This window comes from Aphis gossypii, chromosome 2 (genome assembly GCF_020184175.1).
Source record: "Aphis gossypii isolate Hap1 chromosome 2, ASM2018417v2, whole genome shotgun sequence".
Classification (NCBI taxonomy): domain Eukaryota; kingdom Metazoa; phylum Arthropoda; class Insecta; order Hemiptera; family Aphididae; genus Aphis; species Aphis gossypii.
Window position 1 is genome coordinate 52714215 of NC_065531.1, and position 19154 is coordinate 52733368.

Here is a 19154-nt window from a genome sequence, read left to right on the forward strand (position 1 = left end):
TATCAAGAATTCTGTGAAATATATTCGAGACCGGAGATTAAATTTAAAAAAAACAGATAGTAATTATAATATGATTTTTCTGTAAAATTTAAATTATTTATTTTCGATAACTTCACAATCTCATAAAAAAAATATTCGTTTTATTTTTTTTACTGGCCAATGGAGAACAATTTCATCATCATAAAAATAGTCTTATAGAACTAGGTACATTATTTGTCATAATACAATATTCATTTTATGTATAAACATTACCTATACACATTATTTAATAATAATTATTATTAATATTGAATTGCATTCTTCGGTTTAATATTGATATCGGCATATCACTATATCTCAGGTTATAATATTATGTAAAATAAATTTGAAAACATAAAAGTATCATGTTTAAAAGTATGATTTATTATATTGTTGTTTATACACTGAACTTTACAATAATAAATGTGTAATATTGTAATAATATTATGTACCTACTTAATAATATAATATGTCTTAAATAAGTATATCATATGTATGAATTATACAGAACCGTCCTCGTATCCCATACGCCCACTCTCAAGGAAAATTGATAAGTATAATGTACAGATTTTCATGTTTATTGAGAAACAAAATCATTTAATAAATTATAATTTAAATATTTGTCATTATTTTTTTATAATTATAATTAATATTTCAAAGATAATTAAATTTAAATTTTTTTTTTTTTTTTTGATAATACATTAGTAGTTATAATAAAATAAAATGTTTAACATTGAATACATATTAAAGTAGAATCATTAAGGATTATACATGAAAATAAAATACAGTGTTATAAAAATATTTGTATTTTATTTCAAAATAATTTTTTTATCGTCTTTTCATGTATATTATTGGTACATTTAAATGTTTCCAATAACAGTTTTTCACTTGATTTTATTAGTTGCTTATTTGAATTTTTCTCTAAGTTAACTTTATTTTTATTTTTTTTGAAATTTTGTAGGAGTATTATTAATTTCTTTAATAAATTATTTTATTTCTTGATTCTATTATGGTACTTTGGTTTTTGTTTTTTTTTTTTTTGTGGCTGTATTATAGATTGTGTCTGTTAACCTTTCAACTATGTTTTCTTTATTTGTTATTTGTTATTTTATGTGGGTAAATTCAAGTTTGAGAAGTTCTGTAAAAAGTATTCAGTTTGGGGTTTTCAAAGTACATTTTTCTTTGCATTTCACAAGGATTTTTTTTCATTTTATTGATATGTAAAATTGTACAATAATATGGAAGTGATTATTGCTGTTAATTTTGAATAGGACCATTTAATTGAGTATGGACAAAACATTGTTTGGAAAATGTAAGTCCGTATTGAAAAAACTGTTATTTGATAGACTTAAGAAATTGTTAAGTATATTAGATTACCATTTTCTAAAATGTTCTTCTATATCTTTACCTTTATTGTGTGTTTTATCTTACTTCTATCTAACTTGGTGGCTGTTGAAGTCTCCTGTGGTTATAAAGGTTTTGGGAAATTATTTTATTATTTTGTGTATTCTGTGTTATTGTTGTTGATTTTACAGTAACGTGAAGAAATATTTGATAAGATTGGTTGAAAAAAAATGAGCTTGACGTTTGAATTGGTTTTTTGCTCGTTAAATTATAAATTTGAAAAGTTTCGATCATACATTTTGGATTAGTAGTTTCTTTGTTAGATGGTAACAATGAACTATTATTAAATTCAAGTTTTGTACAGGGTGACTGGTAGTCTAAGTTTTTTCTCTCATACATTGATATTTGTGTAAATAATATTATTTTATAATATTGATTATATTACGTCTTTATTGTTATAATATAAAAGTGTACTCACAAAATAAACAAACATATTATTCAATAATAAGTAGTCAAACATGCATTACTCACAATAATATAATATCACAATCAAATAGAAAAAAAATATGAATTTTAAGAATGAAAAATATATTAGATAAGTTCTTACTAATTTACATAAATATTAAACATAATACCAAACATCTCTAATAATTACCATTTTATTAAAATTATAAAAAATAGATAGCTAGATATAGATCATTAATTTTTAATGTTTTACATAGGAGTAGTATAAGAATATGCATGGTGTACTTATTTTACTATACGTGTTAATACTATTACAAAACGATTCATAATGGCTATAGAGAAGATTAATAATAATGAACAATGATGATCTGAATATAATGTTAAGTAGGTATTAGGGTATAACAATATACAATAAACAATTTTTTTTTCATATAATGCTATTTCGAGTAATTTTGTTACAACATTTTTAGTAGATACGTATATTGTTAACGGGACAAGGAATTTATCAGTTACATATAATAATAATAATAAATGAGTGTCAATATTTATAAAAATGTTAACAACTTTTAAAGTAATATAAGTAAGTATATAGTAACTTGTAGTTTGATTTTTGATTTGAGTGTTACATATTTGAAGTAAGACTTCAAGTCATTATTTAAAATTAATTAATAATGTTAAGATTTTCTCATACTAATATATTAATAATACTAATTTTTATTAATAACGATAAACATAAACCCGTAATAATGTAGTACCTACTCTAAATTAAGTAAATTATTAATACTCTCATTAGTCTCATATATATAGGTACGAATCATAAATAGTGAAACTATAATCACTTCAGTTATATAATATAGTATTTATTGTACCCGTACATAATGCATACTTCTAAGAGTCTAAATATTGCATTATTGATATAGAAAAGGTTTAATCACCACTATATCTATGTATTATATTATATTATAATAGATATAGGCATTGGTACTGAACTAATAATAAAAAATGTTTGACTCATTTTGTATAGTACTGATAATGATAAGTGATGACTTTTATTTTATTGACGTGTAAGTGCATTTTATTTTTACAGTATACATCTTCAGTCCATGTATAAGACAATAATATAACAATATTGTAGTCATAAAACGTGTAGGTATACTCATCCAATAAAGCAATAAAGCTTTATATAACTTTTCAGTATCTAATGTAACTTACAAACTTAAAATAATACAATTTTAAACCAATTAGTTTTAGCTTAAGATTATTATAAAAATAAATTGATAACATTTGAAGATTTCTACTAAGTACTTATAAAGTCTTCATAGTTATCTTTTTAGCAACGTTGATTTTAAATGCATTTTGAAATTTCTTTCCTTTTATATTACTATTATAACTATTTTATTTAAATAAACATAATTAAAAACATCGAATCAATTAATAATAAAAAAAAATCTTCATAATATTCTAAAAGTTTATTTAATTAATTTATGTACTTTTATGAAATCAACAATGCATTATGTAGTAACTACAATCATGTAATTAAGGTAATTAATTATGGCAACGAAATACGCAACTGGCAGGTATAATACAAATTTTATTGAATAAGTGCAGTAAACTCAAGTAAATAAACTAATAAAACAAAAGATTTATCATTCGATAAAATTGATATAATTGAAATAAAATAAAAATGTATGAATATGGCTCATAATTAAATAAAATAAAAGTTTAATAATAATTAACATACGTGATATTTATTATTTACTATAATATAAGTACCTACAGTAAGTCAGTAAATAATAAATAACTCTTATTAGTGCCTAATTTAAAAACTATAAAATAAATTAAACAATTAATGGCATAATTGAAAAGCAATTTTAATAATTTAATGGTCAAAATAATACCGTTAATATAATTCTTTATTTCTTTAAGGTATAGAATTATAGACACTATAATTGATTAATATGAATGAAATAATGTAATGTTTTTATTTAAATAAGCGTATATCACAGTTTGTACTTAAATATTAATTTCCAATTATTACAATATAGTTGAAATATTTATTGATTTATAAAGAGCATTCGTATACTTATTACTTAATTTTTGTAAAATTGTATCTTTGTATCGTAAAAAATAATACAATTTTAAAATTAAAATACATTTTTTATTAAAAATAAAATATATAATTTACCTATGTGATTAAAGTATAGATTATTTTTTAAATTATAATAAGTATTAATCCAACAGAATTAAAAATCTCACTACAAAAAATTTAAAGATTATGTGTATTATAATATTATATTATAGGCTATATTTAAGAAATTTTCCAACAAAATTGTAAACCAGAACGTACTTTAATTATTAAATCCTATATAAAATTGTTTTACAAAATAAATAAATGTATTGAGAGCTATCATAGTCTTAGACTACATAAAAATTGAAATTGTACGTCTCTCCCAAATTTAGCAACACTATCTATAGCTTTAAACAGTAGCGTAGGTATATATTATTATATTATTATACTTATTACAAATCATAAAACATCTTGAATACTTCTTTAGCAATATTATTAAACCACTGAAGCATGAACCAATGACGTAAAACCAATTGCACCATAACATCCAGTATTACAAATCATATAAATACAATTAAAAACATATTGCTGAATCCTATAGTTGACAAAAATCTATGAATTATAAGAAATTATTTAGCTTAAAGAGTTTAAAAATATTTTATATTTTGATTCGTCATATTCGTATTAAAGTACGGGTATACAGTGCATTAAAAAAATATTATCTCTGGTAATTATATAATATAAAGATCTAGGATATTAATATTATTTATTTCCATATTTTAAAATTTGTTCAAAACTCAACTATCTATACTTTGTATGATAAAGTATAGAATCTTTATGTTTTTTATTACAAATAAAGTAAATATTTTTTTATACAAAACGATAAGTGTTAATAATGCTATCCTAGTATTTATTTTAGAAAATAAATTTTTACGAATGAAGAAAAAATATTGAATAAAGAGAATAGAATAATAATATATATAATATGTAGTAAGTACTATTGATATTTCTACGAACACTTAAAGATAGTGGGTTTTTAAGTAATTCATTCAAATAAGATTTTTAACTTAGGAGTATTTGTATTAAAAAAACTATGCCTGTATGCTTTTTTCTATACGAATATTTAACGTACCATGAAATTTAAAAAATCACTCTATTTTAATTTTTAATTGTAGCTTCCATTGAAAACTTAACACAATGTCATCTATTTGTCGGTAAAATATTACATAATTATTATTAACATGTCTCAGTGGTGACATTATTCAAAAATGACAATATGAAAAAATTAGCACAAATAAGCCGCATTCGCGAAGACGTGTAATTTGTTCCAGAATAGTATAAATTAGTCACTTTTGCAAGTTGTATACTATATTATTATGTCGTCCTTGCAATAATAGCTCTAGTTTCCGTAAATGAAAAGTATATTATACGCTTTTACTATGCCTCCCACAATCTTGAAACTTAAAAAATCAATTGTCTGTTCATTGTTTTTGTGTATTTTCGTACACACCTATAAATTAATTGAGTTGTTTAAAATGGTAATGAAACAGAGCAGGAGGGTCACTATTAATGCGTTGCGGTTGCCATGGCCAGTGGGAAAACTAGCAATAATAATTTTTATTGTAGTGTGCATATCGATATTTGAAGATCGAAATATCAAATAATATTATTAGATTAAAGAAGTTACAAAATGAATTACTAAAATTAATGAATAATAACTATTCTAGTTATCTTTTGTGTAACCATCGTTTTCCAAACAATTTTTTTTTAATATTATATAAAAAGGGTTTGTAATACAAGTTTTATGTATTAAATTTCTGGATCTAAATTGGGCGAAGCACCAGGAGGATCGCCGTGATCTGATAGAGCCTATCAAGGAGTTATATAGGGTTGCCATATGTACCAGATTTATCGAGAGATGATGTCCTGAAGAAAAATCGTCTTGGAACATAGAAATGTTCCAAATTAAAGTTTATAGTTTTAAAAATGCTAATTTTAATTAAATGCATAAAACAAATTGATGAATTTAAATTATTGTCATAAAAATACGAGATGATTGGCAAATATGGATCGTAACGGATCGACTTAACCTAACCTAACTTCCCCCTACTAAGTACAAAATAGATACAATTTTTTATTTCCTACAAAATTGACAATTCAATTTTTTCATAAAAAAAAAATCACACAGCGTAAAAAAAGTATATAAATCGTTAAAATTAAAAAAAAATATTGTTATAAAATTATTTAGGAAAAATATAAATAAAAATATTATGTTTTAATTGAACTAAAATATTTTATGAAAGTTCGTAACAGTGAGATTGTAAGTATTTTATCTACCTACATATATTTTCACATTTTATATTATCTCTCTTTCTCCTCCCCCCTTACGTTCTTTCTTTCTTGTAAACAAATAAATATTTTCAAAAATATGAAAGTTATCACTTATCAATATTAAAAGTACCTATTTAATACTATATTGTATAAATGAGTATTTCTTCTTTTCAGATAAACTTAGCATTTAAAAAATTGTTTCAAAGATTCAGTATGTAGGTATATGCAGATTATTAAGCATATTTCTGATAAATGCCAATTTGTTTAATAATTTTATTTAACAAAATAAACTTTTAAACTTGTTCAAATTTTAAATTGTATTTTTTTATTTTGTTATAAAATTAATAGATAATAATTAATAACCCAGGATTATACGATAATAATATATGATACCTATTATTATTTATTAATTTATTTTATTCATAAAGTATTTTGCTTTTTTTTTAGTTCTCGAGTGAAACAATAATGAAAGGGCGCATATGAACTTTGCACAAGTACGGTTTTTTAGTGTAAACTCTAATTGGAAAAACTTAATTTTAAATAACTCTTAACATATTTAAGAAAACTATATTTCTGTACCTATAGGTATCAATTATTGACCAAATTGAATTTGCTATTTTATGGTAATTTAAAAACTAACAACCGTAGTACATATATGTAATTATCATCAAATATATTTTATATTGGCATTTCATAGACGACTTGGTATTACTTTTAAGTTATTTTTTTGATTTATAAAGATTAATATTTTTAAAATTTTTAATATTTTTTGTTCTTATAATTAATATTGGTAAAAATACGCCTGTGTTTGGTAAAAACCCATGATCATTTAATACCAGGTTTCACACGGATTCTTCTTACTAGAATTAAAAAAGAAAGTTTATCGTAAAGTCACTCTGATTTTATATGATCGTTTAAAGTTTAAATTTATTAAAACATTTTAAAATTATTTTCTAGATAAAAATGTTCACAACATTTTAAATTTTAATAGCCAAAGCTTATAAAAATTATACAAAGTTCCTAATAAATTTTTCTTACAGTAAACTAAAAATATTGATAATACACATGAATTATTTTTTATAGAAATTTAAAATCAAATTATTATAAAATTTTGTATCTAGACAAAAATCAACGGTTTAAATTATAAGTAGAGACTTAACATTTTTACTTAAATTATTTTATACTATACAAAATTTAGTAATACATTTTCAAAATACTCTAATTAATTTTAAGATATTTATCGCGGGAATCTGTTTGGCAACACGGTACGCTATAGTATTGATTTATAAGTTAATTACAGCTAATATTAATACAATAATTTTAAAATAATTACTATGTAATGCATGCGATTTGTTTTTGAGAAAAAAATGAATTCAAATACTTTATACAATTTTTGATTATTTTTTTTCATTATTATCATAGTATCTTTTTTCAAATAAACAAAACAATTGATCACATAAATGATAAATATATATTCAAGTATTCAACTTAACATATTTACCATAATAATATTTATATGTTTAAGTTTAAAGCGCAAAGTTTTCATGAGTAATATTTCTGAATGCACGATAATATGATGTAGATATCAATTAGGACTGTGCATTGTTTAAGTTTATTGTAAAACTTGGTAATCTTTATTGACTTTACGAATAAAGTATGAATTAATTTAATTTAAAAAAATTATTTAGCATTTTTTGATTTTGAATATTTATTTTTTGTTTAATTTTTCACACTTTTTATGAATTGTTTTATTTTTATTTATACACGTTTATTTGTCACAGTTATTAATTATATAGGTCTGTGAGATTATAGAAAATTAATTTTTTTAACATATTGTACGACGTAGCTTTCTTAACATTATAAGTTTGAATCTTATTATGCTTTTATAAATTATATAATCAACTCTCTATAACACCTATAATATGTATTATATATTATACACTTATAATACATTTTTATATTTTTCAATACAACACGTTCGACTAGGATCACCATAAGTTCTCTGCGTCTGCCATCGAAATGCAATAAAGTTTTCTATACAAACGGCTACGCGGCTTATAGATGAATTGATATAAAATAATGTTTTAATAGGACCTATACATTTTTTAAATTAGTCAGGCAGTAGAAATATGAATCACAAATTTAAAATTATACGAATTAATGTTTAAGAATTGAACTTTTTATCAATACAATTTATAAAATGTAATTAATATGTGTCTTTTTTTGCAAAAATTCACCAAACGCGTAATAATTAAATGGAGGTATTTAAATAATATTTACAAGAATCTTGTTAAATATTTATACTTACATTACCTAAATTCTTCTCATAAAAACTACTTCACAACAGCTACAGTTAACCTTACTATTATTGGTAATCAATTCATTCAAATGACATGTATAATGTATATATATAGCTTTTTTATTTCAATGTTGGTAAGAAAAATATAACATAATAATATATACGCAGGTATAATTATCTGCTTCAAACTAACCCTGATATCGTTTATTATTTTAAAACCTCTTGAATTATTATTATAATAATTATAATTGATAAGATTCGTACGTCATACAAATTACACGTGTAAATTTAAGGGTAATCAACTGAAGTTAATACATTTTTCACTCATGGCTATAGATAAGACGGATCAGTTGACATTTATAATATTATTGTGTTAATCTATTTTTTTTTTTTTATTATTATTTTAATTTTAAATTTAGACACACATATATATAGATATCTACTTGTTCATTATTAAATTTCGTAAAAAATCCAATTTTAAACCCTTAATATAAAATTGTTGACTATGGATTTTGGAATTTTTCTAATTGTTGTAAGAACGATATACTTGAGAAACTTTGAAATTATATCTTCAAGCTTCTTATCTAAGAAAGCATAATACTTATACATTAAAAAAGTCCGTTTCAAAATTCGAAATAAATAATCCAATGAACCAAAATATTTTAAAAACAGAAATATAAATATTTGTTGAAAATATCTAATGTGATCATAAAAAAATAATAAATGTCAAAATATTTGTGTGGTAATTTATTTTTAAATTACTTATAAAAAAACTAAATCAATTTTTATTGTAGCTTTTGGTAGTAAATTGAATCTAACTAAGGCTAAATTAGAAAATTACCAATACTTTTTCAAAATTATTAGGAAAAAAAATAACGAGGGATATTGGGAGTATTTAAGCAATATTAATATTTGATGACACTAATTTTGTTGTAACTCAAAAACAAATTGTTTTATAGACATTTAATAATTTTTAAAATATTTTGGATTTTTATAAATTTTTTATAGCCACCTAAAATTGTTGATATATTTAATAATTTTTTTTTATTCTTGGTCAAAAAGCTTAAAACTTTAATAACAATGTTTTTCATAAGTTACTTTTACCAAAGTTAAAAATTTAAGCATAGAACATTTTTATTGATCAAATACAACTTCAGCAGCCAAGACCATTATAGTATTAACTTTTTTTGATAAAACTTCTAAATACATTATATATTGCATTTTTTTTTCTTTAAATATATTTATTATTTATATATACTGGAGTAGAATATTAATTGTAATTAAATTTATTTATCCAGTCCGGTTTCTTTGAGGAAAGAAATGAGGTCATTCGAGATGTCTGGGCCAACGAGTAGTATGCGAGAATTAATAAAAAGGTATAGACTATAATATTATAGTCTGTTGGGGAAAACCCAAAAATGGATCCGTTTGATAAATGAAACAGTAATATTAAAAATTACCACTGTTTAAATATGATCAAATTAAAGAATAAATTTGCTGCACCATTTCTTTACTCAAATAACGATGATATTTAAGTTATTCTTATAAGAAAATTTAAGGCAACACTTTATAAAGAAAAAGGTATTTATTATAATAATATTTGCCAAAGTAACGTATACATATTTTAGTAGATTGAAATTAGTATGGATATGAACATTTGATAAGAATAAATATAATGTAACCACATACATGCCACATACAAATGTATAATAAACCTATGTAAATTAGCACCAAGCTACAAAAATCGTTGAATTTAATAATGAACTATAATAATAAATTGATTTTTAATTATTTTCAGTCAGCGAGTAGTTTATCAATCAAAAAATTTATAGTGAAACTTTTAATAAAAAAAAAACCTTCAAGCATTTCAAAATATCCCACTCCATAAAATAGAACCAAATTGTGTACTTATACAAAAAATGCTAGAAAACTGAATATCCTTTATCTTCCTTAAATATGCCGTTAATATTTGGTTCTAAAGTAATCTAGTTGAAATATTTTGTATTACTATTTATTTGTGTCACACTGTACGAGTATATGCGTGGGTTGAAATATTTGTTAATAATATGTAATACAAAAAAATTCGTTCAAGTTATTTGTTTAATATAAAATATTAATTTGTATCTGTATAAAATATGTAAATTATGGATTATAAACTTTAAAATATCTAGGTAAAATTCATCTACATATAAATATTGGATGTTTTATTTGTTTAACCTACGATGCATGTGTGGTACAAAATTTAATTACATTTTTTTAACGTCAACATAAAAACCGGGTTTACAATATTAAAAATTAATTTTGTGTAATTAATACAATAATTTATTATGGTGATTAATTTCTCCTACAATTGTATTTATTAAGTATTATGATGTACGATTACAAACAATAATACGTTATAAATAATATTTTGATTAAACTACAAGTGAATTTTTTGTTTAATGTTTTCAGATATTTGAGGTAAGTTTTGTTTTAGTATTGATACTTAATCTTAATAAGTATATTTTATTCAAAATATTAAGTTACAACTTATTTTATTATGTACACAAATAGAAACTAACTGTAAAAGATTCTAATCAAACAATTTCGTTTAAAATTATGATATTTATATGTATACATTATTAATTATTGATAAAAACAAATGTATTAAGTAACTTATATTATAAAAATACATAAACATAAATATATATACATATAATATTTATACATATTATACACAAGAAAATTGTGAAAAATAAATAAAGTTTTCAGAAAAAAATAACGTATTTTAAGAATCGCGTATTAAAGTATTGTTAATTTGTACCATACAAATTCGAAAAGACAAGGCAATAAATTATTAAGTGAATTAATTGTAAATTCGTAAATATCAGATTATCACATAATGCATAAGTCTACGAGTATTATTGCACATTACATGACATTGTACTGTAGTTGTATACTCATATAAAACAGGATATTCAACAGACCGACAAAAAAAAATTTTAACATACATTTTAAATTCTTGTCAAGTTATCAAAATTAATTATAATATCTTACAGTATATCCGTATTTCAATCCTTATTATTGAATTATAGAGATTACAAATTATATTTAATTATAAGAAAGCCTCGATCGATCAAATATGAGACTATCTACTATATATTTTATTATGTTCTTGAATTTTAATTAAAATTCAGAAATAATGTGAATAGATAGAGAACAGCATTAAATACGTATAAACATTATAAACTCGTATTAGTATATAATCTGATTAATAATTGTTATAAACTACAGGGACATTTTAAGACTTTAAGTATTGAGAATAATATGTTTTGAATTCTACTAACGAACTTAAATTGTTTGTGAATAAAATCACTTTTCCTCTCTAACTCATAACGAAATTTAAATTGGATATATAATATGCAGTACATTAAATATATAGCATAATCTACCACCTATTTTGTACCCTATTTTTTTTTTTTTTTTTTAATAATTTATTCAAATGTTGTAATTTTTTTTTTATAACAAGGAATATTGGGGTATACAATTTATGAAATTATTCAATTTGTATTGTATAGCTAAAAATTTAGAATTTAATACAAGATTTCACATTAGTGGTTCATACTGTAGGTAAGTCTGTATCCAAACAATCTTAAAAACTTAATTATCACTAATTTTGTTAATAGATATTTCAAGTTAAAATTTGAATCAAATTAGATATTTAAACAAAGTCTAGCTGTTTTAGTCATTTTTGTAGCTTAAGAATATTTTTCGTGAGTATTTAAAACTTTTAATATGCTTATTACTGAATATAATGTTTTTAGTTTAAATTAATACTTACTGTATAGTAATTGGGCTTGGTAAGTTCTCACACGAAACATAGTAGGTAAGTGGTTACATAATACGTAAGTTCCTATACAAATAAAAATATACAAGTACGTCAAGTACGTCAAGAACGTAAGTTTCTTCACGAAAAAAAATTCACCGACTTGTATAATTTCTTACGCAGCGATACATACGCGATTACAATCTATTTACCAGTTATCTCTATTAGCTATGATTATATAAATGGAAATTCACTGGTTGAATTCAATATTCGTTGATTATTAACTGAGGTAACACTACAAGTTTATAAAAATGAACATAATTTCTTATATGTACAGTGAAAAGGAAAAAACTCTTTAAGTTCATAATCATTATATATATTTTATAAAAAATACATAATATGTAGGTACATTGTATTTGGATGTGTTATTTGTTATAGATGCATTTTTTTTTGCGTAAGAAAAATATAAGTACTATTTTATTATTTTCGTGTAAGAACATATTATGTAAATATGCATACCTAGGGTAATTTTTACCTTTTATATCTCGTATGAGAACTTACATTTGGCCATAGTAATATAGCAATAATTTATTTTACTTCTAGTAAGTAGTTATTTTGATAAATTTCTTAAATAGCAATATCAATATAATATCATTAAATATAGGTTGATAGACTTTGCTCAAAATTGTACTCTTATGATTTATTATTGAATTCAAATTTAAAATACATAATTACAATGACGTATTTCTAAATGGTGAGATACACTGATACAGTAGAGCTTTTACCTATTTTTCTTTTTTTTTCTTTTTATTTATTACTCTGATAATTTTATTTAAATATTGACGAGTCTAAATTGAAATTTAAGTGAGTAGTTACCAAATTATTAAACTTTATATGGGTTCTAAGGATAATAGTCTTTAATTATGGTTTCACATAAAATATACAGTATATTATGCAATATTTAGTGTAGTATTTATTATATGCAGATTTTTTTCCAAACACTAAACATTTTAATAAATTAATATTAATTAAAAATATTTTAAATAACCACAGCTTCCAATTCCCATATCTTCTTAAACTATTACAACTATTATTATGGAGTATTATCCTTAATATATATAAAATGAAATAAATTTAAAGCTATTTATCGAATTTTTTTAGATCATCTCGTTTTGACAAACAACAATGAAAAAGGCAATTCACCAACAATTTTTTTTAAAAATAAGATTATTTTGTCACAGGAGTACAGAACACTCCTTAAATGGTATTGGAAATCAATATATTTAAAAATATGGTCCTTAAGTATTTTTAAAAATTCTAAAAACAAGGTTTTGAATAAATGAATATATAAAAAAGGATTAAATGATTATCAAAAGAAAAAAATGATGGCGATCATGCTTAATGAATTGTAGTACTTATATAATATACTCATCGTCCACCACTATATAGCCAAGCAACGGTTACATAATTAAACTGGTACTTTATTTTATATAAAATACATAAACAAAAAGCATATAGTGCGTTTGCACTACATATAAATATATTACTGATACAGTCATATCCTCATGTTATATTAACTACATGTCTACATACACTTCCAGATTTTAAACCGGAAAGAATTTTCAAGGTTTTTAACCTCAAGAAACAAAAGTACAAAATACTATTTGAATATAACATAAAATGTTTAATTTAATGGTAATCGTTTACCATCAACACTAATAATAACAATAATTAAATCACAAATGGTTTATTTTAAAAGTATAGCTCTACATACATATTACTTATAACATTCGTGTAGGTAGTAGGTACACAGAGAAACGTCATATAGGTTTTTATTTCATATTACACCTATAAATATATTAAATATGCTGGTACGTTTATAAATGAAAACCTAATAAAATTCTTGTGAATAAAATTGAATTTTATAAATTTTTCAATCCAATAAATATTTTATTTTATTTAGGTAGGTACTTAAAAAAAATGTTGAAACAATGTATACTTTCTAAGAAACTTAAATAATCAGTACTAATAATTATCCATCATTAAATAATTAATTATTATTTTTAATGATACGATTTCTTATAATCTTTAATTAGAATCATTTTTTTTTTTTTTAATTTGTCACGTGGATACTTTTATGTAAACACTTTTTCATAAACAAAATACGTCAGAAATTTCGGGGTCGGGCAAATAATTTTTTTTCTTATTTTAACGGTTATAATAATTACGAATGAAGATGAGATAATAATAATTAATTATTTACAGATAGATAATTTTTCATTTAACCAATTCAGTTCTCGGCCATTTAAATATGGGCGAATCGTGAATGGGCAATAAAAGTTAATAAAACATGCAAATTAATGACATTTATTGTAGGTATAAGTATTTATTGAACATCACCGTTTATTTGATATAAATACATCGAGGGACGTTTTACAAGAGGTTTTAAGTACTAATAGTCAATACAAATAATCTCAATAGGTTTCAATTTTTTTTCAATACTTTGCCCGGGGGTATTTTTAAAGGAAGTCTGTTTTCTGACTGGTTTTTATTACGTTCTACCATTAAATGTTGTTGTATGATAAATATATTCCTAACTCGATACGTATACCTACCTACGCACATATTCAATAAAGTGACTAATTTAATTTAGGTGGGAAGGGTTAAAGACAAAATATTCATATACTTACAAAAAAATTAAATAAATACTCGGTGTTATAATAAATAAAAACCATAAATATATAAAATACTGTGAGTTCCATTTTAGATTAAAGTGCTTATTTTTACCTTTTCATAAATTAATTTATGAACTAAAAAAGCATATTTGAATAATTATCTAAAGGAAGAGTCCTTCAGCATCCACAGTACCGTAGGTCATACTAAGAAATATAATAAAATTATGTATTGGCATATACAGTATAAAGTATATCTACATTAAAAACCTAATCGTACTTGTCAAATTCACTAAAAATGTTTAAACGTTGTCGGTATATAGAATTTATTATTACATGTAACAGGTGTCAAAAAAGAAAGCATTGCTCGTTAAAAATTATTATTATTCATTTTTTATAATTTCACCTATGCCTTAGATAAAACAACTAAAGATATTTTTACATACGAGTATTATACCTAAGCTACCAGTAACGTTATGGTTGAAGAGTTATTACACAAGTAATCACTTATATAGCCAGTACTTCAGTTGCATGTCCTATACATGGTATAGAGACAATATTATAATATTAGAAGTATAATGAATACAACTTAACAATGATAAGTTATGATTCATAGCAATTCAATTTATAGCTGTAAAACTCTAATATTAACTAGTTCATAATAGGATATTAATATATTTTAAATAGTTTTTAAATCAATTTATCGTAAAATATTCTAAAAAGATTCGTAACTGTGTTTTGTATTAGCTAATACTTACCTATTTAATTAAAAACATATATTATAATATCTGTTGATATTATTACACTTGTACTCATTACCTACCACAAAACAATTCAAAATTAGTCTATGTAAGTAATAACTAAAAAAACATATTATACTTAACTACAGTTTGTACGAATATTGCTATAATTTGTAAATATTAATTTCGTTCTAAATTTATAATTTATACCTCCATGTTACTATTATTATTACTTTTGTTAATATGTCGTGTGTTTTCAATAAATATGTTGTGCTAGTTTACTAAATTGAATGTTCACATTCAAACAATATAATTATTTGAACGATATTACTTTTTAAGATCATATAATGACTATTATGGCCTAAAAGCACATTTTTTTTAACTAAAAATTTTATAGTTTCAGCATAATATGTTATAGTGTCGAATTATTAATATTCTTATTATTTATTATATTAAAAAAATAAAAATATTAAATACGCATAGTTATATATGTATTTAATAATATGTTATATGTAAGCCTACTTCAATATTGCAATATGTTGAAATTCAACTATTAATATTGGTACATAGATGCACCTATAAGATCATGAATGAGACTAAATATTAAATTGCATTATTTTTACTCATAGAATGAGCAGTTCGTTTTAGATGCTTTAATTATTCGTTCCACTAAAATTTGAATACCGACTCAATAATAATCCGAATGGAATAGAAAATCTTTAGGAATAAAAGTACAAAATAAAAAAAACATATTATGAAAAATCTGTACGGTTTTTATTATTTTATATTGTATTTTAAACGTAGACAAAATAATAGTTGTTTCGTTTATGAGCGATATGGAAATAACGGAATAAATAATCATCGATCGGGAGTAATTCAGAACTAATGCACAATTACATAATAAGTTATTATAGTGATAAAAAAAAAAAATAAATAAATTATAGTATACCCGAGGAAATTGGTTAATGCAATAAATATTTTTCCTTCAATATTCTAAATTTTACCACTAATAGGTGCACTAAGGTGTATAATATGTAATCTGCGCCCAAATAAAATAACATGCGTAATTTTTGCTTGGTCTAAATATTAATTTGGTCATTTACGTTACTACAAAACATGAAAAGGCATAAGTCAATTCTATTTTTTCAATTTAAACTGCTGTGATTAACTTGATTAATCTACTTAACTCATATTAGCTATACATAGACAATGTGAATAAATAATATTAAAATACGAATAATTGGATACATTGGATATATTATAATACTTCTAATTTGTATATACTTTATTATTACTGAAATATTACTCATTCGTGTACAAAATAGGTATAATTACAATTAAAATTAGCTTACATTTTTTTTTATTTTACTTTATATGTATAATATTCTAATTGCTTTCTTGAAATTGCAACTGCTAAAATTAACTTGATTGACAATTTATTTTAAATATAAATTAATAAGTTAGAATTATTATTTATTGATGCAAATAAAATTTTTGTAGGCACAAGGTTTTGCAGATCTCATAATGACATGTTATTTAATTTTATGTGGTGCAAATTACAAACTTAAAAATTGTGCAATTAAGATTAAAATTTTTTTCGTAGTAATCTTTGAAACATTACTTATATACAGGGATAATAAAAATAAATGTGTACAGACAATCGATAAAAATTGCGATACACCATATACTTAATACTTATGTATGTAGTATACTTTCAACTATATTCTTTAGTTGGCATTTCAGACGTAAAGTATCAATAGGGCCAAAAATATTGAATGAAATACTAATATGAGTAGCACAAAAAACTTGTCAAAAAAAAAACATTTTATACAAATGTATAACTATTATTGCTGGGAAATTACATAAAATGTATACAAAATATTATATCTCTCAGTTATATAGTTACGATACAAAATAAAACTGTATTTGTTTTTACTTAATTTTTCAATTATCCCGGTGGCTGCAGGTCGTAAAAAAAGTTTTGAAAAAAGTGGTTTGACACGATGCTTGTTTTAAATTATATGATAGTATTTTGAACTAAATTTATGCTTGAAAATCAAATAAGTTAAGAAAGTTCACTTGCAAGCTTACTAAGTTCCTGGTTTTTAAATACAGGTATTTGAATATGACACTATAATTATTTAATTTACTTAGAGTAACTACAGAAAATAAATTAATATTTTAATATTTTTTAGCATTTGAAAATAACATATTATCATTATGCTTCCAAAGTAATTTCGATTTCTGAGGAAATTTCATCAAAGTTCTGATGACGTTAATAATTTTTTTTTTATACTATAATATAGTTAACAGATCGGACAAGTAAAAGAATTACGAAGTTTTATAAGGCTTAAACGAGTACTGCGAAATTTTGAAAAACACGTTTTGGTTATTTTCAAAATCGTTTAGACGTTGACAACGATTGCAGTCGTTTCGTGTCACCATCATTCATTAACGCCGGCCTTTTAATTTTTAATTAATTTTTTTTTTTTCGTCAGTTCTTGCACGTACCTCGGACTGCGTCGTTTGTCGTGGAATCGTCGGCGGGCGACGCGACGGCAGTTGTCGCTGCAGTGGCGTTGTCGGACGACGACCGCGCAGGATGTGCCGAAAACGCGACGAGAACGAACACGATACCCAACACCGGTTTGTACATAATCGCACGTTGGCACAGACTACCGCGCGCGATAGTGGCGGCGCAATAATATCGCGTACCTGTGATCGTCGTGACGTTGTTGTTGTTTCGGCCGGTCATTAATAACGACGCCTTCCACCGTCGTCGCGTCGGGTCGCGCGCGCCGAATCGCCACTGCAGCAGACCGTCAGTCTGACGAAGAGTGTGCCCTGCACCGCCGCCGCCGCCTTCACCTGGATACGGTCTACCGTGGTCCGAGGGGGGGAGGATATGTGCTCGACTCCTATCGAACCGTATCATCGAACTTATTACCGTAGCCCATAGGCATTTACATAGACGTGTACAGGTATGCGTTGTTGTTAATTAACCGTGACGCGTGGGAGACTATGTCGTAAGACGGGTCGTGACAGGTATCGTTTTGAACTTGAAGGGACATTTTTCTTCCGTACGGAATGTCCGGAGTTTTTTTTTCCGCCTGGCGAGTCACTATACCTCAATAACATTATGTTCCAATATCATACTTTGCTTTTCGACTGTCGCCATTCTCGTGGTGCAGTGAACGAGTTTTCCGGGTTACAGTCGTTTCACAGCAACTACATATATTATATTACGTATATAATAATTTAATATCACGTTCCATTCGGTGGTAAATGACCTTCCACGCCATCGTTACAGATTTTATTGTATTTTTATATTGCTCGCTCCTATATCAGCGTATATAGAAGAATGTATAGCACTATATAATATTATTATAATAATAACTATAGTTATTACAAT

At 23.7% G+C, this 19154-nt stretch overlaps 1 protein-coding gene across 2 annotated transcripts in view; it reads right to left on the minus strand.

Annotated features, from left to right (window-relative positions):
* LOC114121799 (sodium/potassium/calcium exchanger 5-like) overlaps positions 1–18692 on the minus strand; it is a 36842-nt gene extending 18150 nt beyond the window's left edge. For both annotated transcript variants that reach the window (XM_027984271.2, XM_027984270.2), the window contains exon 1: positions 18254–18692. In XM_027984271.2, the coding sequence (XP_027840072.2) occupies positions 18254–18677 (424 nt within the window). In that variant the 5' untranslated portion in view covers positions 18678–18692. The remainder of the gene's footprint in view (positions 1–18253) is intronic.
* Positions 18693–19154: the final 462 nt, after the last annotated feature.